Source organism: Rhizoctonia solani, chromosome 6 (assembly GCF_016906535.1).
Source record: "Rhizoctonia solani chromosome 6, complete sequence".
Lineage (NCBI taxonomy): Eukaryota > Fungi > Basidiomycota > Agaricomycetes > Cantharellales > Ceratobasidiaceae > Rhizoctonia > Rhizoctonia solani.
In genome coordinates, this window is record NC_057375.1 from 594934 (window position 1) to 619901 (window position 24968).

At 47.3% G+C, this 24968-nt stretch overlaps 10 protein-coding genes across 10 annotated transcripts; 7 read left to right on the forward strand and 3 right to left on the reverse strand.

The window, feature by feature from the left end:
* Positions 1-1180: 1180 nt before the first annotated feature.
* On the forward strand, positions 1181-2409 carry RhiXN_05644 (HMG (high mobility group) box protein; the record flags this gene model as incomplete). The annotated part of the gene is made up of 4 exons (XM_043325460.1): positions 1181-1658; positions 1712-1863; positions 1914-2255; positions 2308-2409. 4 exons carry the CDS (start codon positions 1181-1183, stop codon positions 2407-2409), a joined length of 1074 nt encoding a protein of 357 aa, XP_043180892.1.
* A 481-nt stretch (positions 2410-2890) lies between these two features.
* RhiXN_05645 (Fatty acid hydroxylase superfamily) lies at positions 2891-4123 on the forward strand (the record flags this gene model as incomplete). Its single annotated transcript, XM_043325461.1, has 5 exons — positions 2891-3061; positions 3118-3195; positions 3274-3727; positions 3788-3870; positions 3935-4123. 5 exons carry the CDS (start codon positions 2891-2893, stop codon positions 4121-4123), a joined length of 975 nt encoding a protein of 324 aa, XP_043180893.1.
* Positions 4124-6406: 2283 nt separating this feature from the next.
* RhiXN_05646 (uncharacterized protein) lies at positions 6407-7773 on the forward strand (the record flags this gene model as incomplete). Its single annotated transcript, XM_043325462.1, has 7 exons — positions 6407-6438; positions 6488-6781; positions 6835-6916; positions 6975-7039; positions 7098-7217; positions 7272-7504; positions 7562-7773. The coding sequence occupies 7 exons, from the start codon at positions 6407-6409 to the stop codon at positions 7771-7773; spliced, it is 1038 nt and encodes a 345-aa protein (XP_043180894.1).
* Positions 7774-8144: 371 nt separating this feature from the next.
* On the reverse strand, positions 8145-10039 carry RhiXN_05647 (GNAT family acetyltransferase; the record flags this gene model as incomplete). Its single annotated transcript, XM_043325463.1, has 4 exons — positions 8145-8254; positions 8307-8839; positions 9481-9667; positions 9736-10039. The coding sequence occupies 4 exons, from the start codon at positions 10037-10039 to the stop codon at positions 8145-8147; spliced, it is 1134 nt and encodes a 377-aa protein (XP_043180895.1).
* An 880-nt stretch (positions 10040-10919) lies between these two features.
* On the reverse strand, positions 10920-11484 carry RhiXN_05648 (profilin; the record flags this gene model as incomplete). Its single annotated transcript, XM_043325464.1, has 4 exons — positions 10920-11042; positions 11095-11241; positions 11295-11407; positions 11466-11484. The coding sequence occupies 4 exons, from the start codon at positions 11482-11484 to the stop codon at positions 10920-10922; spliced, it is 402 nt and encodes a 133-aa protein (XP_043180896.1).
* Positions 11485-12246: 762 nt separating this feature from the next.
* RhiXN_05649 (triose phosphate isomerase) lies at positions 12247-13274 on the forward strand (the record flags this gene model as incomplete). The annotated part of the gene is made up of 5 exons (XM_043325465.1): positions 12247-12271; positions 12325-12435; positions 12499-12905; positions 12966-13086; positions 13174-13274. The coding sequence occupies 5 exons, from the start codon at positions 12247-12249 to the stop codon at positions 13272-13274; spliced, it is 765 nt and encodes a 254-aa protein (XP_043180897.1).
* A 1355-nt stretch (positions 13275-14629) lies between these two features.
* RhiXN_05650 (AAA family ATPase) lies at positions 14630-17573 on the forward strand (the record flags this gene model as incomplete). Its single annotated transcript, XM_043325466.1, has 18 exons — positions 14630-14647; positions 14693-14757; positions 14810-15322; positions 15381-15474; positions 15525-15591; positions 15652-15674; positions 15728-15802; positions 15849-15931; positions 15988-16361; positions 16431-16441; positions 16495-16530; positions 16592-16672; positions 16724-16762; positions 16824-16917; positions 16984-17035; positions 17085-17194; positions 17241-17395; positions 17454-17573. The coding sequence occupies 18 exons, from the start codon at positions 14630-14632 to the stop codon at positions 17571-17573; spliced, it is 2010 nt and encodes a 669-aa protein (XP_043180898.1).
* Positions 17574-18075: 502 nt separating this feature from the next.
* Positions 18076-18519, forward strand: RhiXN_05651 (uncharacterized protein; the record flags this gene model as incomplete). The annotated part of the gene is made up of 2 exons (XM_043325467.1): positions 18076-18461; positions 18516-18519. 2 exons carry the CDS (start codon positions 18076-18078, stop codon positions 18517-18519), a joined length of 390 nt encoding a protein of 129 aa, XP_043180899.1.
* A 199-nt stretch (positions 18520-18718) lies between these two features.
* RhiXN_05652 (ATP-dependent DNA ligase) lies at positions 18719-22297 on the reverse strand (the record flags this gene model as incomplete). The annotated part of the gene is made up of 17 exons (XM_043325468.1): positions 18719-18805; positions 18860-18949; positions 19003-19350; positions 19405-19635; positions 19706-19888; positions 19944-20039; positions 20100-20301; positions 20349-20424; positions 20484-20658; positions 20722-20823; positions 20876-21016; positions 21072-21282; positions 21339-21717; positions 21779-21883; positions 21944-21976; positions 22033-22140; positions 22189-22297. The coding sequence occupies 17 exons, from the start codon at positions 22295-22297 to the stop codon at positions 18719-18721; spliced, it is 2676 nt and encodes an 891-aa protein (XP_043180900.1).
* Positions 22298-23111: 814 nt separating this feature from the next.
* Positions 23112-24603, forward strand: RhiXN_05653 (uncharacterized protein; the record flags this gene model as incomplete). The annotated part of the gene is made up of 2 exons (XM_043325469.1): positions 23112-23348; positions 23404-24603. 2 exons carry the CDS (start codon positions 23112-23114, stop codon positions 24601-24603), a joined length of 1437 nt encoding a protein of 478 aa, XP_043180901.1.
* Positions 24604-24968: the final 365 nt, after the last annotated feature.

The window sequence follows — 24968 nt, forward strand, 5'->3', positions numbered from 1 at the left end:
ATCTCGCGCGTAGAGAATGTTTGGCCAAGTTGGATGACAAAGCAACGACACGGCGCTTACACGAGGTGGTATCGTAATAATCGAACCAGAATGAGGGCCTTCAAAGGTGTGCTGCTCACTTGGTACGGATTCCATATTCTTTAGCACTCGCACCCAAACTAACCCTCTTTCTCTCTCTGTGAAATCACACATGCATGGCCCGACCCTTGGTTGGTGACCACGCCTCTCAGCGATCCTGCTGTCAAACAAATCCTCCTCATCCTGGACAAAATGCCTGGCCAGGGAGGATTCATCATCAAAGATATAGACGACACACATGTATTGGTGAGAGCCGACGACGTCAAGCGTATCAGGATCGCTCTTGAACAAGAGGTATGTTTGGATTTTTATTTATTCCCAGGTTGTCCCACGAGCAAACGTTTGTCGGTCTAGTTGGAGAAAAACACGTATACACTGGAGTGAATACAGAAGGATAAGGCGATCAGGAATGCGGGCGGCGCAGAGGTGTCATAGCAAAGTGCTAATTTTCTGGGAAACCTCTGCCGCAGGGAGACCCTCGACGTCGACGTGACGCTCTACTCCACGTTCTATATAAGTAGATTTAATTTACGATGTCGAAAATAAATGAGTTCCAGCTCAAGTAAGAGGCAAGGAACAGACTCACCGTATCGTACAAATACTCGTGCGGGAGTACCTTGAGCCTCCCTAATAAGTACTGGTAGGTTTGGATTGGCACTCTTGATGCCAGGGTAGTTCTTAGAGATAAACTCTCTTTATTTCATCAAATCGTTGTTTGGTTCGTGTGGAGTTCAAGTGATCCAATACCAGATTGGACAAATGAGCGATCGTGAATAAGTCAATTACTAGTTGTATCGTTACATATATTTATACCCACCTGAGACCAGCAGATCCCGAGCCAGTTTGGCATCCCAGAAGTCTTATCTCGCGTACCGTACGCGGCAATGCCTTGGTAAATGCCGACATTATCAATGAATGGGAAACAAGGTCGTCGGAAAGAGTCTGATATGAGAATTCAATCAAGCGCCCGGATTGGTAAGCGATGATCACATCATTCGGACTCAAATGAAATCGTCACATCAACAACCCTCAGGCTCAAACACGACATTCGGTTTACACACTCTGTCTGGCGGGCACAATGCTTTCGGCTCGCACGTTACTAATGCGCCCAGCGCTATATGCGCATACTTCGACACAGATCCGCGCGTTTAGTCTCGCTCGTATTGCTCTCGAGCCGGTACGAAAGGCTACACCCCCTCCGCCTCCTCCGCCTGCTGCAAAGGGCAAGACAGGCGCAGCTGCTATCAAGTATGCTACCAAGTCTACCTCTACAGGCAAGACCGCAGCTCCTGCGAAGAAAGCTTCGAGTGCGACCACCAAGACTACTTCTGCTTCTGCTTCTGCAGCGCCTGCTTCTGCTAAGAGAGTTCGGCTAACCGAGAAGGAGCGAGCAGCTAGGGACAGGGGCAGGGAGAGAGAGAAGATAGCCAAGCAAAAGGAAAGGGAAAGGGAGCGCGAGAAAGCTCGCAAAGCCAAGGAGCGTGAAAAGGAACACGAGAAGAAAGAAAAGGCCAAGGCACGCGAGCTGGCTAAGAAGGAGAAGGAGAAAGCCAAGGCCGAAATGGCCAAGGCAATCAAGAGTACGCTGATATCTTTATCCGCCATCATACACTCATATATCTATTGATATCAGAACCATATCCCCCACCACCCAGAGCACCCGCCACCGCCTACCTACTGTTCACATCCGATCGGACTGTTGATCGGGACAGAGGTGAAGGGGTTACGGAGGATGCCATCAAGGCATCCCAGGCCTGGAAACATCTTTCTGATGCCCAACGTGACGTATGCAGACAAGCCTGATCATCGACCCATTGTTGATAACATTGCACCAGGTTTATACCAAGAAAGCCGAACAAGCCCGCGCCGCCTGGAAGGAAGACGTCGCGAAATGGGTTTCTACACTCAACTTGGCTCAACTCCACGCTGCTCGTGCTAACCGCGAGCCAGGAACCCGCGATGATGCTGCGCTGAATGTCTTGCCTAAACGTCCGGGCAATGGATATGCGCTCTTCTTGTCGGATGTAACCAGTCGTCAGGACTTCCGCGACAAGGTTGATGCCCTTGTCAAAAAGGAACATCCCAAGGATGAAAAGGATCTTGTCCAGAAGAGGATCAGTTTGTATGGACGCACTTCGGCAGACATTTGGAGGTCAATGAGCGACAAGGAGAAGGCCGTGAGTCCGGTTGAACAGTATATATTGTAACTCGTACCTAACTGTTCGCCAGGTATACTCGAACAAAGCCACGGAGGCCAAGGCCCAATGGGATAAGAAATTTGGACATCTTATTGCAGAGCAAAAGGAAGAGATCGCTGCAGCTCATCAGTGAATGTGCTAATGACACTCAAAGTACACGCTCTTTTTCCAACTAATCAATTGTGTTCTTTGTTATAAATGTGTAGTAAATCAACTTGTGGTTCTTATTTGTTTGCCATCAATCCCCGTTAACTTATGGACTGTGCCGTCGCTTATGTCATCAATCACCACTCAACTTTTTAACTCACCACCACTCACTGTAAATCTGCGCGCCAATCATATCTCATTTTTGCCGTACCCTTGATTATGAGCGAGCGAAAATTACAATTCCTCAGGTTTGATCTAGGAACGATTCCAGTTAGCGAACTTGCCGCCGGCTGAACTCGGGCTCGTCCGATTTTGAACGTGGATTGCGGGTCTTAGCTTTCCGTCTATGGCCAGATTTCTATATTACGCTACTTTTCAGATTGTTCTCTTACGATTGTGATAGTTTTTATTTTTTCATATAAATAAGTCTGGTTACTGCTGCTTGGTTCTGTACTACTCCCCATACCATGAACTCGACAAGCGTTCTAGGCCACCGGGCAACCTCTGCTGAACTCTATGCGTCCAGCGGAGTCGAATTTTCCAAGCTAAGCTGGCTAGAATCTAATTGGGCTGCATGGTACTTGTGGATCGGAGACCCAGTGATTGCAACAGGCTTAATGTCTTTCCTTTTACATGAGGTGAGCAACATGGCTTTGACTTGTACCTCTCGGGCATGGCTAAATATCCGTTCCAGATTGTATATTTTGGACGCTGTCTACCATGGATGATCATAGACGCAACGCCTTATTTCCGGAGATGGAAACTCCAACCAGTAAGCACCTCTCCTCAAATGCCTTATTAATGGGCCCTCTTTCTCTTTTTTATATCTCACTCACTCCCACCTTTTCAGAACAAGATACCAACCGTACAGGAGCAATGGGAATGCACCAAACTGGTCCTCTACTCTCATTTTACAATCGAACTTCCCCAGATCTGGTTCTTCCACCCTATCGCATCGGCCTGCGGGATGAACACCTGGCAAGTTCCGTTCCCAAACTGGCAAACTGCCGCACTCCAAGTCGCACTCTTTTTCGTCTTTGAGGACGCGTTCCATTTTTTTGCGCACAGGGCACTACATTATGGACCTCTGTACAAGCATATACACAAGGTACATCACAAGTACAGTGCGCCGTTTGGGTTGGCGGCAGAATACGCCCACCCTGCCGAAGTGTTTATTCTCGGTATGGGCACTATCGGGGGTCCGTTGTTGTATTGCCTGGCGGGATTCGAGTTGCACATGGTTACCGTTTTGGTCTGGGTTACGTTGAAACTGTTCCAAGCTGTTGATGCCCACAGTGGGTACGGTAAGTCTGATCGGCTGGACCGAAGTTGTTCGGTGTTGTTGATATACCATGTCGGTTTAGACTTTCCATGGTCGTTGAACCGTATCATTCCCTTCTGGTCTGGTGCGGACCACCACGATTTCCACCATATGGCGTTCGTCAACGTATGTTTTCCCGAATTCAATACCTATTTTCGTGCTTCTTGACTAACGGCCTACTAAATCTTAGAATTTCTCGACCTCTTTCAGATGGCTTGATCACTGGTTTGGTACAGATGATAAATACCTCGCATACAAGAAGCGTCTCGCGACTGTTGCAGCAAAAGATCGGGCAGCGCTCGAGAAAAGGTTACTTGAGGAGGCTGAGAAAGAGGGTATCTTGGCTGCAGACGAAGCTGAGAAGAAACGTTTGTTCTAAGGATGAACAAAGACTCGTTGGCCATGTATGATCGTTTTTATTTATCTGTAATGGGACTTAGATGAATCTATAGTTTTCTAATGCTAGTTTTCCTATTATCTGAGTATGCTATCGGCTCTTAAAAGCGCACCAGCGTGGGAAGGATTGAGATGGGGTCCACCTAACAGCCAACGGAGACAGTCGATAGGCCGATGACTCAGCTTCGTAATACCAAACGAGGTGCGAGGAGGTAGCTAGCCATTGTTAATGATTAAGTGAATCTAAGGAGAGGGCAAGATGTTTGGCCTCATGCAACTGTAAAAGATGGCTAAACTGACTGAGGCGAAAATGACACAGCTCTAAGGTGAGTTATACCCGACCTCTGGCCTTGCGTACCGTTATTCATCTGCCAACAAACTAGTACTTATATCATCATAATCACGAGGGCAGCCCCATTAATGAACCATCGTCCACCAGTCATTAAAACTTGGCCATACTCAAGATCAGGTACCCTAGAATCATATTAATAGAATTAATGCCCGAAAGTAAGATCGCAGGCGCAACTTTGACAGCTCTCACCTATAGAAAGCTGAGTTCTCTGCAAACATTGGCGGCACGCTTAGAGCAAGCCAAACGGATGCAAACATGCGCCAATTTTGGAAATACCCTGTAGCCAATGTTGCTGTAGTGGGCTTGTTTCTCCGTGAAATATTTCACGGTGAGCCCTACATGTGCGGGTTATCTGGGTGCCAAAAGCCCCACTTTAGACTATGCGGAGTGCTGGCAAATTCCAACAGCACCATCACAAACCCGCATCCCCAGCTCGTCCCTGTGTGTCATCGGGCTTCAGATTCTATGTTGCTGGAGTGCAGGTCGTTGGCATATTTTCTCTGTTTTTAGCGCTCATTATGTCTCGAAGTTCTATTATTTCGCTGCTGTGATAGCGTGATAGTGCGAGATTACTCAATGCCAAATGTTGGGCGGAGAGGCGAATTCGTCGATGATACTTTCTGTATGATTTTCAGGCCACAACGGTGACGTATTGTGAGGTATACTGGGTGCAAAACGACTTAGTTGGTCACAGGCATTGCGGTATGAGCTGTGGCTTCGGTGTGAGTTGAATTTGCTATTGTTGAATGACCTCCCTTGAAATAGGAGCGTACTGCCAAAATATAGCACACTCCTGGGCATGATTAAAGATGTTGTCGGAGGTGCTGTAGCTATTGGGGGACCCCCACCCCCTTTGTTTATGATACTTTGGGTGTACTAATAGGTAGAACAGGTAGGTTGAAATTGGATCAATTTCAGACGAATCAAATTGACAATCGACCTGCTACACGCGTTTAGACGCTGAAAGTTATTGTAATCGACGCTTGTGACACTAATTTGTACACGTCAAAGACCCGAAAGCATTCTTGTTTGAATCATGGTAGGCACAGGACTATCTAATTGTTAAATTCAACTCCGGATCGAGAGTACACTATTGAGGTGAGTGTGAGAAGTGCGAGTGTAAATTTATGCGACGTGTTGGGTTTCAAGCACCCCCAAGGTCGAGGGGCCGACACCATTTTGAGCGCCATGTCATGTGTATTTCATGCTCCAGTGTATACGATACATTATTTGCGTAATAATATCGCATCGCTCCAGACGCTGGTATAGGTTGTGTCTCATTACTCAGCTTGCCTGAAGTCGGCCTCCATCTCCGCGAATTTTTGCGCTGATGGGGTCGTATGGTGAAATATCATATGAAAATGACATCTTACAAGAATTCTATACCAGCATCCAGAGCAAGATGACGAGATTTGAATGATGTATTGTATGTACTGAAGCATGAAGCATCAGTGGCCGATCAAAATAGCGCCAACCCCCCCCCCCCGCCGACTTTGGAAGCACCTGAAAACTCAATGCTCTGGAACGATTCACTTTCCTTTTTCTGAAATGCACATTGATGGTGCACTCTTAACTTAAAGTCTGTTGCTATCATTATTTCTTCACGCATCGACAAATGCAAGCAAAAATGTGCTCAGGCCTCTGACGTGCAAGTCTTGATGTCACAGGCGCAGACTCCGGAGCTGATCGCCTACGCAAGCGCGTATAACGCGTGTCTAATCATTTCTCGCGGGAGATTACATATCATGATCAATTTCTTAGTAAATCAGAAACTCCTATCAAAGGTATTACTACTGAATTGATGGCTGTGGGTTGCGTAGCCCGAGTCAGGTAGGTATAAATAGGCGCATAGACAGGCTTCATATCGGCCATCGATACCTCTCAAGTTCATCGTTACTGACTCACACTAGTACTATGTCTTCTGTCCGGTCTATTTTCCTCTTAGGGTGCGCATATGCATACTCTCCGGTATATGAAATTCTAACTTGCTCGCAGCGCAACTGGTTATGTGGGTGGTTCACTCCTTGTAACATTGTTGAGAGAATACCCCTCCGCGACCATTAGTACGCTTGTACGAAACTCCCGGTCTTCTGGAGCTCTCAAATCACTATCGCCCGATCGCATCAACATTGTTCTCGGATCTCATTCTGACACGTCCATTATCGAACCTGAGGTCGAAAAGGCCGACCTTACTATTAATGCGGCCAACTGTGACGACCTTGACCTTACAAAGAGCATCATCAATGGGTTCAAGAAAAAATCCCAAAGAGGTATCTTAATTCATACAACGTAGGTTATTTACGGATAGACCATCTTAAAATTGGCATTTTACGGGTATACAGTGGATCGGCCGTTGTTCTTGCAGAAGAAGCGACGGGTCCGTTTCTGGGAAAGCTCGACGAAAGGGGACAAAAAATATGGGACGTAAGTAGCTATCATAAGAATTCAATGCCATGATAGTCTCGCTCAAACCCAAACTCAGGACACCAAAACAGAAGACTTACGTGCGATCTCGCCATCTGCGCTGCATCGATCGGTAGACCTTGCGTGCGTGGTGGTCTACTCATGATTACACGTAGTGCTGACCAATGTTTGACATCCTCAGTGTACTGGGAGCACATGATAGTGGAATACTGGACGCATATATTATTTGCCCTGGTCTGATTTACGGTCCCGGAATTGGGCCTGTAAAATCAACTTCTATTCAGGTCCCACTGCTCTTACAGTAAGTAATTAAGCTCGAGATAGCCAAGGCAATGCTGATATGTATCTTTTTCAGAGTGGCCCTTCGTCGCCGTCAAGCCTACTTTGCTGGGGAAGGCACAAACATTTGGTGCAATATACATATCCAGGACCTTCTTCGAATTTATACGCATGTGATCAAGCACGCATTCACCTCAGCAGGATCCACAGCTAGAGTAGACTCATACGACAACTATTACTTTGCTGCCGGCTCGGAAGACGCAACCAAAGACGTTGCAGAGGCAATTGCTACGGCCCTGTACGAGAAAGGTAAGAGCAGAGTGCCCTCTTGTGAGACATTATTCTTACAGCTGGTTTTCTTCTCAGAACTTGTTGATTCTCCCCATGCACAAAGTCTCTCGCCAGAAGATCCGGATGGAAAGCTCCTCGCTATGTATCTTGGACATACATCCCGAGCTATCTCTGTGCGAGCCAAGAGCCTGGGGTGGTCTCCCAAGGAGAAGAAGCTGACCGAAAGTGAAGTTATGAGCATAGAGGTTGACAACTTCCTTAAGACCACAGAGGCTACTTCTCATTAAATATCTACACATGTATGCAAAGAAAAACGTTGGCCTGTTATGCATTTCACGTGTATTCCGCGTGTACTCTACACAGCTAGCTATAGGGCTGTGAGCGAAGATTCTTTCCCATTCGTGTACTTGAATCTTTTCCCTCGTTACTTCTGGATCCACCATATGCATACGAATGTTACCCTAGTATTTATAACACATACAATCTATTGTCTCGACTCAAATGCTTTAACAAGTCAAACCAAGCGGTGCGGTGATCCAAGAGGACTTGATCAAAAATGTGATGACATGTCACCTCATTTCGCGTACAGCCATATTATCATGAAATCATGTAGCTAGTAGAAATCAAATCTGTTAACTTGAAAACCTCTGTTGGCATCTCAATACCGCCATTGATCAAATCCAAGTCGGAAATATTCTCCATGAGCAGTTTTCACACCCTCGAACCCGATTGCAAGGTAAAATGATCGGGCGCGAGCGTTTCTCGAGTCTGTGTTATCAACTTTAACTTGATATGATTCGCATATATATGCATAACCCACCAATTCCAACAAACAATGAGTCGTTTCCTTGGCTCTTCAGGTACTCTACCGCTTTTCCCATGAGCTTGGTTCCCCATCCTTGGCCCTGGGCGGCAGGTAAAAGGTCGATATGAATATGCGCTTGAGAAACAGCAATTATTTCGTCCGGAGCCGTATCGGGATTATGTATCAAGTTTATCATATGTTTATCTGAGGATGTCGAGCCTTGAGGGTAGGGGTCTTTGGTATATTTCCCCCTCAATCCCTTGTACCAATCGTTCTCAATGTTTCGTTCGAATGCCCTCGTATCAGTGGTACCGATTACATAGCCAACCACGTCCCCGGAGACGTTATCGACCAGGACAAATCCGAAATGGGGCTCGACTACGGCATACGGCTCAGCGTAGACCAGACCGAGAAGCTCGGAATAGTGGTATTCTCCCTCTGCAGATTGACCTGCGTCGCCTGTTAAAAGACAGATACGCGAGAGGACGGGTCGGTCGGCGGGTGTGACAGGACGAACAGTATAAGGCATGATCACTGCGGCGTTGAATCTGTATTTTGTTTAGAGTGCGATTAAACTAGATCGAAATGTAGGCTTCATTTATATGTTTGGGTGAGGAACATCACGCGTTGCACTTTTTTCCGAAGTTGACCCGGGAGTGATGCGATGAGTAGTGAATAATTCCACAAATAATTTAGTGTACATCCAAAGATGGTGCGCCCCTATATCGAAAGCCCGAGTCGCGGACGGCGCAACTCCGTGTTAAAATACCGATCAGTAAGTAATGGGGGTTCTCTATGACTTGACCATTGACCCGCAGCCGGACAACAAGGACCATTTCTTCAAGTCAGAGGATGCGACTTGATCTCAACCCTCGGAACAGGCCTCGGTAAAGCTAGTCCTAATTTTTGCAAAGACGCCTGGAATGCGTTGTATACTGTACTGTGCGGAGCGGGATGAATCGAGTTGACGTCGTGTTGGTTTATGAGCCCGGAACTTGGGGAGAAGCGGTATGTTCCTAGGCTGGGTTTCGAGGTTAGAACAAGGTGCGGGTAAAGGAGAAATATAAAAACAGCTTTTGTGAAAACTATAACCAGTGCTGTGTAATTGTCAGAGAGGGATACAAGGAAGAGAAGGGTGGGCGATACGAAAGACGAAAGAAGCAACACAAAACCAACTCCATGCACTCACATATCCCACTCGGCATTCCCACCACCCACCCTACTCGAGCCGGACACAATCAGCCCAATCTTTATCTCCCGCTCACGAACACCTAGAGTGGAAACCTCGACCGAACTGAGCGCAACGTGCATATCGCTATACAGCGCGTTTAGAGACGTTCGGACGATCGCCGCCGAGGCAAAATACAACGGAAGACCTTTTTATTTTATTTTTAAAGAAGTGATCAGTTTTGTAGGCGGTTCCTCGGTGAATAGGAATAGCTACCTTCTATTTGTAAAACCTTGGGCATGACGCCCTCGTTTCCCGGCGGAGCGTACCTAAACCTGATATGCCTCGCATAGATCAAATCAGGAGATGGTTGTACGGCTTCGACGAACGCAAAGGGGGATGACGATACGCTAGCGTCAAATCTTGTGACAAGACCAAGCTTGAAAAAGTCGGGAAGAGTGGAGGTTAGGATTGATATGGCTCTGCCTGGATGAGCGGTTCGGGTGAGATTTGTATGAGAGCGAGTGACAATGGATCCACTCAATAAAACGAGAAGTCCTAACCTACTCTTATCTCCCATTCCGCGTCGGATATTGGACCTTCATGATCGTCACCAGTTTTAGGACTTGATGAATTCAGGGCGGAAGATCTTGAAATAAAGTCAACGGGAGGGCGTCTTGAACTTTCGAGTGTCAAGAAGCGAGACCGTGGCCTACACGGTCGGTAGGAGTAAGAGGCAACACCAACGCGACGTATTACTGAGCTTCTGTGCATAGATGCTTTCGTGTCAAATATTGTAAGCTTGGTTTTTCCGGATAGAGTAGTTAGAGGTAGACCATGAGGAAGAATAATGACGATGATGATCGTCGTGGTATTCAAATTAAATCATAGTGTAACGTTACACCCTCGCTATGGTAGCAACGTAACCTCATTTAAGATGGAAAAAGGCGTTTATAGATGTATTATATAGATCGCAGGAAATTATTCGGTAAACTGGATTCTAGGCAAAAGAGAAAATGACCAAGGTAAGTGTCATGGCTATGCTTATGATACATAAGTTGTACGTCTCGGAGCAGAGTGCGATTTAGAAAGCAAGACTCGATATTTACATAACGAAATGGAAAAAACATACGCGTCGAGTTCGTTGGACCATGCGAGCGCAAAACCCTCGAGACATGCCGGACAATGTTTACTTGGACAAGAAAATATCTCTCGTGAAACTATGCATACATCCTAATTAGGCGTTCAAGGGAGATTCGCTCTACTGGATCCAACTCGGCAATCGATAGGACGATCAACTCATTGTACTTGATATCACTCGAGCCACTTGCGGTGGCGATGTATATAGTTCATAATCCCCTCGCACAACGATCTATCCAAAATTGAAAAAATAATATGATGATTGTACTAATATGGTGTATTCACTTCTGGTCGATTGTACAGGAAATCTCAAAGAGTATCTAGCCTCCAAGGTGAGAAGCAAGTGCGTTCACACAGGGAATGACAGATTGCGCCTGGGTAGGTACATCGAATACGGTGACCACGTAGCAATTCGTGAGCGCCCAGACCAGAGTTGCCTCGCTCTACATAACTCCATGTTAGCTTACTCGAAAAGGGTGGACTCGAACTGCGTACCCTTGGCTCAGAGGTCCTGACGCCATGAAGCAAGTTGTCCTGAAGAAAGGCTCTCCCCATGTATTTGGTGCCTCCAAGCACGACACCCTCAGCCAAAGATTGTTCCCTAAATGCCTTGTCGATCTTCTTCTCTTCCTCGGGCGAGACCTGGGCAGAGGGCCATTGAGCATAAAGAAATAATCGAACACACGGTTTCGTACCGTGAAACCTTCAGTCGCACCCCAGACACCTCCGGTTGCTCCTGGGCTTGCAGGCTTTCCAATGATCGCCGCCTTCTGGAGAGCTCCATCGCTCTTGATCCTGCCCGCCCAGTCTTCAATGTCGCGTTAGTCAGTCTCGGAAAAAAGGCGCGTGTGGCATTAGTATCAGACCTTGCCAAGAATAGGACATTATTCGTTATTGTATATAGATCGTTAGTGTTCAAGTGTGGTGGTCAGTGGAAAGGGCAGCCCGCGCGTAACCTTCAAGCTAACGTGATTGGACCCTGTGACGTTGTATGCGATTGTGTGGATACATCAGCTCACGTGCTCGGCGGCTTAAACTGCTCACATTTTGTCTTTTATTTCCCTTTCATGTGCTTTCATCTTATATCCCGTTTGTACGTATCACCCGCGTATTTTCCGGTCTTAAATAGCCTCATCCGTGTCCTCTCGTTCCCGCTGGGGATAGCCGCGACAGGCTGGGCCATCATTTCACCTTTTTCAACTTTTGTGTTTCTTCATCAGCTCTGGCATAATCAGATGGACATCCTTCAATTGAGACACAACGCCTCTCCGCCTTGTCATAATCCTCCCATCCGCTCGGTATCGCGAGATTTGCACCACGGAAGCGGCTCCGAGTACATATTTCTTACGACGATACGTACATGACCCACTACAAGGGAACCTATGCACAACAGTCATCCCGCACACGTATGTTATGCTCTCAATCTATCGATCCGCTCGGCCCGACTCGGGTGGCTCGTGTTCTGTTCGACCCAGCGGCCTTCCGCCCGCTCTGATACGCGCACCGTTACGGTGTTACCTCATAACGCCCTGAGACCCTGATTCTCACGGCTCGAGCTCGTTCTCCCAGACTCGGACTGTGATTTAAGTACCAGGTCGACAACTTTCCCAGTTACAGTATTTCCTAACTCTCAAGCTCTATTCAACAATGGCTCGTAAATTCTTTGTTGGCGGTAGGACTATTCTCAAGTGCTTTAATTCGAATAGTGAACTGATCGTAGATCAGGTAACTTCAAAATGAACGGGACTGTCAAGTCCATCCAATCCATCATCGAAAATCTAAACAACGCACAGTTGGATTCCAACACTGGCAAGTCTTCCTACTTGCTAACTCTTTGTTTGGAGCTCTAATATTTACCACCACTCCTCTCCCGAACAGAGGTCGTAATCGCCCCACCAGCACTCTACCTCCTCACATCCCTCGCAGCCGCCAAACCTCACATCCAAATCTCCGCTCAAAACGCATACATCGCGTCCTCCGGAGCGTTCACGGGCGAAATCTCCCCTACTCAACTCATCGATGCGGGCATCCACTGGGTCATCCTCGGCCACTCGGAACGTCGTACCCTGTTTGGCGAAACCGACGAAGTTGTGGCTGACAAGACCAAGGCTGCACTCGCTGCTGGTTTGAGCGTCATTTTGTGCATTGGAGAGACGCTCAACGAGCGCGAGGCCGGGATAACCAAGGACGTATGCGAGAGGCAGCTTGCGGCTGTTAAAGCCAAGATATCCGATTGGAGCAAGATTGTAATTGCCTATGAGCCGGTGTGGGCCATCGGGACTGGAAAAGTCGCGACTTGCCAACAGGTACGCTTCTGTTCTTCCTATTTCTCTTCGGTTGGCTAAACGTGCTGTTTTATGATCCAGGCACAAGACGCACACAAAGATATTCGCTCATGGGTGGCGAGCAATGTTTCCTCCCAGGTTGCCGAAGAGATTCGCATCATTTATGGAGGTAGTGTGAATGCGGGTAATTGCAAGGAGAGCGGTAAGTCTTGGTTTCTCTCACCATCTTTATTTGTCTCCTTTTCATATCATTCCTCTCCAAACCCACCCTAACGCCTTTTTCTTTCAGCCTCCCAACAAGATGTCGACGGCTTCCTTGTCGGAGGTGCTTCCTTGAAGCCCGAATTCGTTGATATCGTGAATGCGACCGCATACCCTAGTGGCAACTAGACAATACGAAGAATTTGTATTCGTAGTTTGAATATGAACGAAATTAATTAAATTTACGTATGTGGACATCGTAAGATCTCATAAAATACCCCGCATGATCTCGGACAGGAATTCTACCCCGTCGCCAAGGACTTGATGTCCTGGCCCGCTTATACCCGGATAGACGATTGATGGGCGCAAATAATTCACTGTATCAACGTGACGATTGTTAAGATATTCAGGAGAACGAGCCTGTTTGTAGGTTAGCTGGTGCTCGTAGACTCAGAGATCTACTAAGCTTAGCTATATAGTCTAGTACATACACAAATAGGCATATATGCGCCACCACCCCGTAAACAATTAGTAACCTAGTTTCTCGCAACAATCAATACTTTGTGTACACTATATAGGCAACCTATCTCAAGTCAGTATACGAGCGCCCAGGAAGGCTGTTGGTAGGTGCTTATGCTGATAGCCTGATCTTGTCCTTTAACTTTAGTTGGCATTCAGGGTTATCTATACTCCTTTTGCGATACCAACACCAAGCCCAGGACTCGGCTGGTCTACCCTTTATAGCACTAGCACTACCCTACTGAGCGCTTGTGTGTGGCTCAATTCAGAAATGTCCCCACAGATGACAGACTAATTCACACGAATAATACCCCGAAAGGATCATGTCATTAAGTACTGGACCCTAGAAAAACGTCATATTCAGTTGTGTAAAACAAACATGAGTGATGGCCCATGGTTCCCGATCCCCTTCAAGGCAAGCCAACTGGTTCCATGCGAAGCCACCAGGTTCTTAGCGCCTCGTTTTGACATATCGATCCATGATACCGCGAGATCGACCCATCGACCGATGCATAATGCTTGGGCTCGACTAAATCTAGCTTGACAAGGCGTGTCAGTTAAGGATGACTTGCCAGAGATGCGCCCATCGCTCGAGCGCCCGATCGCTTCTTGCAATTGATAGGGGCGCCTGAATTGTGCCATAGTGCTTGGAAAAATTGCGATGTGCGCCTATTATTGGTGGTATAAGACTTGACTGGACCGCATACAGTTACTTTGCTCTCTACTCGTAGCGTACCAGTTCTAACCACCCACCTGCGTGCCATTTCCGCTATGAGGCGTAGTTATCCAATGGTCCATCCCGGGTCACCTTATTCCGACTTGGAAGAGATTAACCCCAAAGCTTACTTTGCATGCTTTGATCAGATTTGGTGGGAAATTTATCTGGATTGACATAGTCGGTTTCCCTAACTACGACCGTGTAAAAAGGAATCAGCACTATGACAGCTGGCAAACTGTTCAGTTTAAAGTAGTCAAAAAAGTTGTAAATAGCAAGAGGCTGATTTTTAAAGCCTATAAACGAGTATATGGACCTATGGGGCCCAGTAAGATATTTCATCTCCCTTCAGTTCTTTATGGGACTTTTACAGACTACAGGCATCGACGATCACACTTGGATCGAGTTGGTTTCCACGGACTTGGTCACGTTTCTTCGGTTGGTACATGTATACACATCGTGGCAAAAAAGGGCCTGATGACTATTCCAGATCTCAGTGGGTTCTCAAGGGTATAACCGGTTTGAATGAGTCGTCTCCTGGAATTGATGCCAGGGAAATTTTCCTAAGGTTGGAGACACTCAAAGCTTTGGCAACCAAGCCGGTACTCGAGTCAGAAGACGAAGAATTATTCGACGAAGAACTCAAGCCCGAAGAATCAAGGGCGTCAATTGTTCATACCGCCCCTCCCACCGCATCGGTACCAGTGGCATTAACTAATGGAAGCAGTGAAGATCTGGTTCAATTGCCCCTGAACTCGGACCCACCACCAGTTGATACCAAACCACCATTGACAGTCCCTGAGCAACTTTGGCTCTTGCTCGACTTTGTCGAGTCTCACTTCACGGAGACGGTTAAAGAATTCAAGCGACTTGAGTCAGATGGATATATATCGTTCAAGCTCTTGTGGACTCTATGCGCGCCAGGAAAAATTCTGGAAACCAAAGATGAAGAATCTGATTTTCCAAAGGGGATGAGAGTTGAATCTTGGAGCTACGGAAATAAGTGGGTACACACTTAGCTTCAGCATTTGACAGAACGAAATTTATTGGCTGGTGTTTAGTGGAACAGTATTTACCATGAAAGGAGCTACGTACTCTTGGGATGGCAAGGTATTTAAACAAGACATCACACCCGTTGGTATCTGGTATTTCAAGGTTAGCAGCACATTATAACAAGTGTCGAGCTATTCATAACACCTTGATAGGGTTTGATGAAAATGGACCAAGTCCCGATAAAAGTCATGACAGATCAACGCAAGAGTGAGCTTATAGGTTAGCATTCGCGCGTCATATCATGTTCTCCCCAAATTAACCATAATTATTTTGGAAAAGAGCGAGGAAGGATTTATCAGAAGGTTGGTGTCCAATTGTAATTGTGAACTTGTGTGTAAAACTCCGTTTGTATCAGTACGCAGGTATCCACTACCTCAAGTACAATGCATTTATCGTTGTGCCTACTGGTTGCCGCACAATAAAAATACCGGTAAGTCCAACACCCAGCCGTCGTGCTTAGTTAAATTTTGGTCCAGGGCAAAGGTAGAGTCATGGTGGACGCCAGTGGGTACTCGCGATACAATCTCAATACTTCAGGAGGCTACCAAGCAGAAATATGGTAAATTTTGACTTAGTAACTAGCGTGTGTTCGATGACTAATAAAGAGTCTACCAGGAACCCACATGTAGATTCATATCCCGCATATTCACCACTCGACTCTCCTCGACGGCGCCATGCCAATCGTAAAACAGATGTGCGCGAAGAGTATAGCAACGATACTCGACTCCCTGATGATATCATATGTCTAACTCCGCCTACCCATAAAGCATGGTCTTTTGCTGCTAAAACATGGGGTAAAGTTCTTGTCACAAACTTATCAGAAATCATATTCGATGAATTAGCTTTCGACCAACTCGTACTTAGACCAGAGTACAAAAAGATTATCAAGGCTATGGTCGAGACCCATTCAGAAAGCGGCAATGATTTGGCAAGGGACCTAGTGTCCGGCAAGGGTGGGGGATTGGTGATGGTTCTTCACGGAAAGCCAGGTCTGTCATGCACCTTACTCTACTTGAGAAGTAATCGCTGCCCAGCTTGCTTACCTTGCATTAATTCAGGGACCGGAAAGGTTCGTAAATATATTGATTCAACCCGGCGGCGACTAATAATTGACTGGCCTAGACCCTTACTGCCGAGGCGGTGTCAGAACATTTGAAGGTGATATACTGGTACCGGCCTTGAGTTGATTATGCCCCGCTGAATTTCCATCGGATACTAGTGCCCGCTGTACGTTGTATCATCCGGTGAACTCGGAACACAAGCTCCTGAGCTTGAGAAACAGTTAAACAACATACTTGAGGTATGGGATTTTAACTTAGCACTAGCCACATGCTCACTCCACTGTTGTTAGATGACCACTACGTGGAAAGCTGTTGTACTGATCGACGAAGTAAATCGTCTATTTTCCTCAAGAACTTAGTTTAAAGTCACCTGACCCCCCTGTTCTATAGGCTGATGTATTTTTGGAAGCTCGGAATACGTTTGACATCACGCGGAATAGTCTCGTGAGCGTCTTTTTGCGGGTGCTCGAATACCATACAGGTGGTGAGTGGCAACAACACTCCAGAGGGGTGCTCCCTGTGACTGGTGCGGCTAACGGGTAATTTATAGTTCTTATTTTAACCACGAACCGGATCCGCACCTTTGATAATGCTTTCATTTCGTATGTATGGCTACGCATCTCACATACAAGGTCTAATTCGGCCTGGTAGGCGAATCTCAATGGCAATTCACTACCCCGATCTCGATCAAGCGTCGAGATCATTGATTTGGAAGGAGGCAAGTCCTCCCCCCCACATTGCTACGCATACAATGGGATTGAGTTCCTGGATCGTAGTTCCTTATTCGTGCTGGGGCAAATCTGGTAGACACTCCGCCCTCGTCAGACAAATCCGCCTATATCACACATGAAGAACTCGCATCACTAGCGAAAAAGTCTTTCAATGGTCGTGTCATTAAACAGATAATCCGGGGAGCGCAAGCCCTGTCGATCGCCGACAAGGAACCTCTACGTTTGTCGCACGTACGTCCCATGTTGGGTCGTCGGCATAGACCATTATTGAGTTACGTCATTTATATAGGTTCTGACACTCCTGGGGATCACCGAACAGTTCGAGACGGACTTGAAAACACTTGAAGCTACCGAAAACGTATCGGGAGCAGACGGGGCTGGCAAGGAGCTTTCATATACACCTAGATAGACAATTGATCGCAAGACCGATCCTGTGTAGGTAAATCCCAACGACAGCTGGTAATCAATCATACGGATTTTGTGGCGGAGGTACCATATGTCGGGTCGATGCCTAGATTAAGACAAATTAAGCACTAAAATATCGATGTTGCCCGCAATTTTAAATTCAATCGGGTACCATTTTACATTCCTTCAGGTGTCAGGATATGAATGACAGCGCGGCCGCGCGCAAGAACAGAAGTGGCTGTCTTGTTGATTACGGATTCCATTGATTACGACTCAAAGAATTTGGCCACATCCCTGTTGCCGGTTCGTATACGCCCCCCAGATTCCATGGGGGCTGACCCAGATACTTAAACTGCGTGTTGCCATGAGTGTAATGCGTATCCTCGTCCTTCCTTTGGCCGCTCACGAACCTGTAGGTACCTCTACTGGTTGTAGCGATGAAGCCATTGATTCACTTTGCTCAATTCGGCAGATCAGACAGCTCTCCTCGTACCTCAAACTCCACCATGTCTGACACATCTGAAAAGACTGCTCGAGAGCTCCTTACCGAACTTCAAGCCTTGTTCGAGAAATTAAATGATGCTCGACGACGAGGAGATACGGCGACATCCAGAACACTCGAACCCCAAGCGGTTGCACTGATGCGCCGCATCGGCGATGCTTGCCCAAGCGAGTCTGGGAAACAACATTGGTACGATAGGGCCCAGGCCTTGCAGAACAGTAGCGAGGAAGAAAAGGAGCACGTTATGTTGGCTATTGCGAAGGGGTTGGGCATTATTCTACTAACACCATTCGTATTGGTTGGTGGTATCGTTGGTGGTGCGGTCTTCGCGGCCGGGAAGGGTGTTCACGACCTCGGCTCTCGATTGACAACGCCCAAGCCAAGAGATCGGTAAGCCCTACACTTCCGCGGCATTCCCTCGCCGATCATTGATTAGACTTTCAGATAGTTCTGTCCTGGTTTTTTGAGTTACTAGAGTCTTTCATTCGCTTTCGTTGCTTTGTGCACTATTTATACCACTCCTTTCGTTTTCTGCTTTTTGGACATATGTTGTGTTCCTTGGTTGTATAGAATTATGTATGATGACTAACAAGTGGTGAATAGGACAAAAAATAAAGCTCATCCGCAGTGGCGCACTAGAATTACGATTACCAAAAGTCGTCATCTTCGCCTCCTCGCTTCTTCTTTCCAGGCCCGTTCTGAGCCAACGACTGTCGTTCGTACATTTCTGCGATCTACACAAAAATAAGCAATGCGATCTCTTCGAGAAGGATCACCACAAGACGCACCTGTGATGGTTCCGTCGCGTCATCCGCTGACTTGTCGTCCCTGACGCGGATGAATCGAGGGAATCGCAACGAGATTCCTCTGTCATCGACCTAAAAAAAATCCCGTTAGGTGGAAGCGTCGCGGATCAACTCGGAATACGCACCAAGCCTCTTGCTGCCTCGTACACCGGGCTCAAGCTGAGATCGGCGGTCAATACCTCCCAAACGACCTTAGGCTCGAACCAAATGTCGGGCTTGGCCCCACCTATCTTGACGTTGCCCCAAGGCTTAGGCTGTTCAAGGGGCTGAAGTTGGGCGTAGTGAGCTGCGAGTGCCTCGTCGGAAAATCCGGTACCAATTTTACAAATTGTTTGGTACTCTTCGGCGTCAGGGTCGTAGCAGGCGAGAAGGAAGGCACCGTAAACCTTGGTGCGTTTTCCTTTTCCATAGTACGCCCCAACTACAACCAGGTCGAGAGAATCTCCAATACCTGCGAGATAATCTTTTTTAAGCTACCAGGATGTTACGGTCAACCAAAGTTCCTTGTGCTAGGATTGGCTACCCACCTTCAACCAGTTAACACTTCTTCGGCTCGGCTCGTATCTACTCGCGTCCCCTGTCAGAGTTTTGACCATCAAACCCTCACATCCATCCTTCACACTCTCTTCGAGGAAAACCTGGATCTCCTCGGTTGTTTCTCCATCCGAGGCCTTAGCAAATGCAAATTCGCAATCAACCTCAGTAAAATGCTCGCGGAGCAGTTTTCTCCGTTCCTCGAGCGTTTTCCGGAGGAGCGACTGGGTGATCACCGATGTCAGCCGATCGGATCCGATGAGATCCAAATTAGGTACAGGGCCAAGAACGTACCTCTCCATTAAGGTAAAGCAAATCGAAGCCAAAGAGACACACGCGGACTTGAATATCTTCTACCTTGACATCCTTACGTTTACGTTTGCTTAGCTCTTGGAACGGAAGCAACTTTTTCGTCGTCTTGTCGATGGCCACTGCTTCCGCGTCCAGTACAAACGACTTGGTGCTTTCTTTGAAGCACTACGTCCAATAACAAATTAATTCATAGAAGCTCGGTTCGTCTTTGAATGCTCACCCTGGGAAGTTGTTCAACAAGGTCAGGATACTTCTTGCTCATGTCTTCCGAGTTGCGGCTGAACACTGCGACGGTACCATCTTCGAGTCTATGCACCTGAGTTTCATCAATTTGATTAGTTTTCTTCCATATTCCCCTACCCAGGCAGAGATTCACCTGAGCCCTTTCGCCATCGTATTTGTATTCGCAAGTAAATTTGGTATTCTCAAATTTATCCAATACTTCCCCAATGGCCTTGGTTGGCTTCGCAAGCATGGGCTTGAGTGGAATACCGGGTGTAAGCTTGCACGTTTCTCGCAGCGAATCCATACCACCCATAAGAAGTGCAGGGATAACGATATCATAAGAAGGAATTTCGCTACAGGATGGTAAGCGGAGGCCCGATAAAAGGCTCTGATTACATACCTGTATACGGCCTTCAGAATTTCTACGCCCTCATCACACTTGGCTCCCAAATCTTCCTTGGACCATTTCTCAACATCTGAAAATTCATTGAATCAGATAATTGACTAGGGGTTCTATTTGAATATAGGCGCAAACCTTCATAATTAGCGGCTAATACACAGGCCTGGGCAAGTGCAACCAATACTGTGCGTTCTGCTAGGCGGATACGTAGCTTTCCCTCCAGACTACGAATAATGTACTTGGCTTCGGCGTGATCCGGCAAGCAGGCGGCAAGGAGCTTTGTGATAATCCCGATCTTCTTGTTTTGGCTCTAGAGAAAGCGAAAAAGTATGTCAGCAATCACTTCATGCCTCAAAGATGTATAAAAACTAACAGAGTGTCCAGTTGACTGGGCAATCTCGAGGAGACTTTTGAATACGGCAGGAAGCGTTAGGGGCTTGGGTTTCCATAGAGTCTTTTGCATCGCTCGTGAATTCTGTTAATTGAAACTTAACAATCGGGAGCAACACCATGATAGTGTACTTTACCATTGCAACTAAGCCAAGGTCACCTTCTTTCTTGAGCTCGTCTTTGATTGCATCTATCTTGCGTCCTGTGGACTCGCCAATGGCTTTGACTAGTAAGGATTCACCGATCCCCAGTTCAATTCCTGTGTAATCTGGAGCGAGCTACAGTAGCTTATCAGTATGAGAAATCGGTACGAGGGTACAAGGTCTAACTTACTCGGTTGATGCACAAATAAACACACTGCAGCACATCTTGGTGCCCACTCGTGACGGGTTCCTTATCCTTTGACTGCGTCTTAGTTGTTGGTTTGGCAGTAGCGCGCCGAATAACGAGAGTTAGGAATGCTGTTAGAATAGCGGTGATCTCCAATCGCTTGGTGGTTGCCTCGATCAAGGAGAACGCTTGAGCAAGCGCGGCATATGGAACGCTGGGTTTGGGTATGTTCAGGTGGGTGAGTAGAATATAAGATTGATGATCACTCACGTTTCTCCATCCTTCCAGCCAAAGTCCACGTCCTTCATTTTCGCCAGCGCCAGCTCGGCTGTCTTGCTGGCTACTTCCTTATTCTTTCGCTTACTAGCACCTTCCTCGTCAACCAAATCTTCGTCGGAGGCGGCCTCTATCTCTTCTACTTCTTTCTCGTTTTTGTCTTGGGGTGGCAACGAAGCTTTAGGAGCAACATCGGTGGCGTCCTTTTTTGATGCCTTGCTCGTTTTTTCGGGTTTATTGGGGCCCGATGAAGACTTTGCCCTGGATTTCTTGGGAGGTGATGATGGGGTTGGGTCATCTGGCGGTGGGGATGATGGAGGGGCGGAAGATATGGGAGGTGGAGATGATTCGTCTTCATCCCTGGTGGAAATAGCTGAAGTGAAATTGGGTAAGAGCGATATAAGGGCAAGTACATGGATAACGGCAGTACAAACCTTTACGTTTCGTCAGACGACGTACGGTAGATACTCCGCCGCCATCGGAGCCTTCATCTGAGCCCAAGTCAACCCGATTACGTTTGACCCGTTTCCGAACTGGCGCTAGGGAGTAGCATATGTATAAAGTTGCCTCTAGCATTCTCTAATATGCGAATGTCTTACCTTCGTCATCGTCATCTGAGAGTACTTTACGTTCTGGTATTACAGAGAAAATAGACAGTAATTCTGCATATGCTGAAGGGCAAACGTACCTGGTTGGTCCACTTCCATACCTTCAGTAGGTTCGGCTGCTTTAACACTCTCGGTGGCAATTTTCTCGGACTTAACCTCCTGCTTCGGCTTACTAGAGACTTTGGATGCTGATTGATATGAGATTTTCGTTCACTATTTTCGATGGATATTCTCACTTTTAGATCCACTGCTCTCCTTGTCCTTGGTGCTCGCCTTGGATTTAGCTCCACCCTTTGCTCCCAAGAATTCCGACAAACTAGCTTGTTGTGCAGGTGCAGGCTTCATCGTGGCTGGCTTAGCAAAGAAGGTACCCAATGTTTGTTGTCTCTGCAGTCGCATAAACAGATAAAGTCGAGGACGACCGACCTGTCGACCAAGACACGTCCAAGCTCTGTGCGACGGAATGGTGTCTAGTTTGAATTCGATCGCGCCAGCGGCTAATTCGCGTCTCAGTTCAAAGTCACGTGGGAAGGCTCCATCACCACACCTTCTGCCAAATTTTCGAATCTCTCTTTGTCAACTTCCACTAAGCTCCCACACTCCTCACTCTAAGCTGGACTCTTCCTCCATCAGAGTGCGCTTGCATGACCATTGAAGCATGAAATACTGCATCTCCTATACCCACGCTATGCCCCGTGCTCTTACGTCCGGTCTGGAGGCTGAAACCAGGAGATAGAGGAATTGAGGGCTTGCCGGAGCCTGATTCGCCACGGACTAGCTTTCAAGATGATATCCCAAATATAAGATTCCAAAGATGCGCCCAGTAGCATACGTGTCGAGTTATTGGATGCTGGATTCACCGAGTTGTTCCAATATATATGGACGCATTTAACACTAATTTACTTTCCTCGATCGCTAGTAACTCCGACTTTAATCGGCACAGCTGGGTCTCTGGATGACGCGAACCCGATAAAGATATGAGGTCAATGGCCAAGACGAAACGTGCTCAGGGTTATCTCCTGCGACTGTATTACCAAACCCTAGATGTCCATCCCAGGCCACCGTGTGGGAGCCAACCGTTTTTCTCCCCAGGCATCTGTTATCTCTCTGACGCAATTGCTCGGAAGTGTTCTTTCTCTCCCTTCTTCCTTAGGCCATCATGTCGTCGCGCATACCCTATAGCTCCATCGCACTGGATATACCCGAGTTAGTCGCACTTATTTGTGAATCTGCCCGCCCTGTAGACCGCGCTCGCCTACTACGTGTTTCAAAGCTTTTTTTCTACTGCACCGCGCCGTTTGTTTGGGAAGAAATACGCGGAGTGACAACACTACTGGGGCTTATAGATGGAGTTACTACGAAATGTGAAAAGACAGATTTCGTGTGCTCAAACGTAGTGAGTACAATACTTATACGCACGTAACATGCCCTTAAACGACTGCACTCACCAGGTCGTCGAGCTTGATAAACATTTGGACTTTTCCCGCTTTGATCTTTACGCGCCTTTTGTCCAAAAACTCGAGATTTTCCACCAAAGGACTGAAACCCTCACTCTGAGCTCTTGGGAAGGCCTGGTTGCAAGAGACAGGCCTCTGTTACCCAATCTCACTCGGCTCAGCTGTCGTGAAGCCCCTGCCAACCAATCACACGACTCAATCATCCAATGGGTGAACACTTTTCTCACCCCCGATCTCGTTGAGCTACGTGTGCCAAACCCTAATGGCGATATTTGCGCCATGTTTACGTGGTTAGCGCCTCTCCTTGTGTCGAATATGCTCCAAACTGTTTCGGCCAAATGCCCCAGCCTCAAGACGCTCGAGGTAGCTCCTGGTACAAGCGGGCGCGACTCGCCTTCCATTGAATTTAATATCCCTCTGGCAATCGGCTTACACGAACATATTGCTCGGTTCGATAGCCTCAGAACCCTCGTCACCAGTGCAGCTGCCCTCGAACCTGGAATGCTCGTGGCTCTTAGTCAGTTACCCAAGTTGGCAGTGCTCTCCGTCGTATCATCGCATCAGCACGAACCAATCATGCGACTTATACCACTCGGCCCGAATGCCTTTCCTTCTCTCGAACGCCTCGAACTCCGGAGATTAAGCCTCAATGCTATTATTGGCTTATGGTACATCCCGGGCCTCGTTTCGAGATTGTCATCCGCCGTCATTGCACAGCCTATTCTCGACGAGTTCACATCTCGTAATTGGGCCGGCGAGCTTATATCGCACGTTTGTATCCACAGTCCCACACTCCAAGAGTTCTACCTCGACCCGTACTATTACGTGACTCAAGTCGTCTTTCTGTCCCACGACAACCTGAAACTTTTAGAAGAACAGCAGGTTTCGCTGAGAAGCATCACTTTATGTGGCACGCTCGTAGATAGGAATGTGGGGGTTCAAGATCTTGCACGCGCATTTCCCAATCTCTCCACCTTGCGATTGCCTTCGTGGAGAGTCACGTGGCAAGATGCTCGTGATCTAGTCGCCCGTTTGCCGAATCTGCACACTTTGAGCGTGGGGCTGGATACTCTGCAGTCCAATATTCCTCCAATAGGATCAATAAGTGCGAATCGGGATAGGCTATCTTTAGAAATGAGCTGGGATTCTCTCGTCGAGTTCTCATCTGAAAAGTTGTCGAAACTGGCAGAGTAAGTTGGCCTGATTTAAACCTTTCGTACAACATCCATTGACCCACGATGCCACTTTAGGTTTTTGCATGAGACATGGCCGGCTATTAGTTGCGAAGTGATGCCAGGCCTTTCTCATGGCCAACGTACCATGGTGGCTCTCCAGAAGCTTAACGGGGCTATTTCGAGTCTTAAACGACAAAAAAGGGGTAGTTGTAAGGCATGATAAGCAGCCGGCTGCGATGCTCGGCAATGGTTGATGGGTTTGGTTTTGGGGTTTGGTTTATGGATACTGGGTTTTCGATTCTGGGAATTTGACTGGGGATATTTGTAGAATGTTATTTAGAGTAATAGAGTTAATTTGTTTCGTGATGGATGCATGGATGTGTC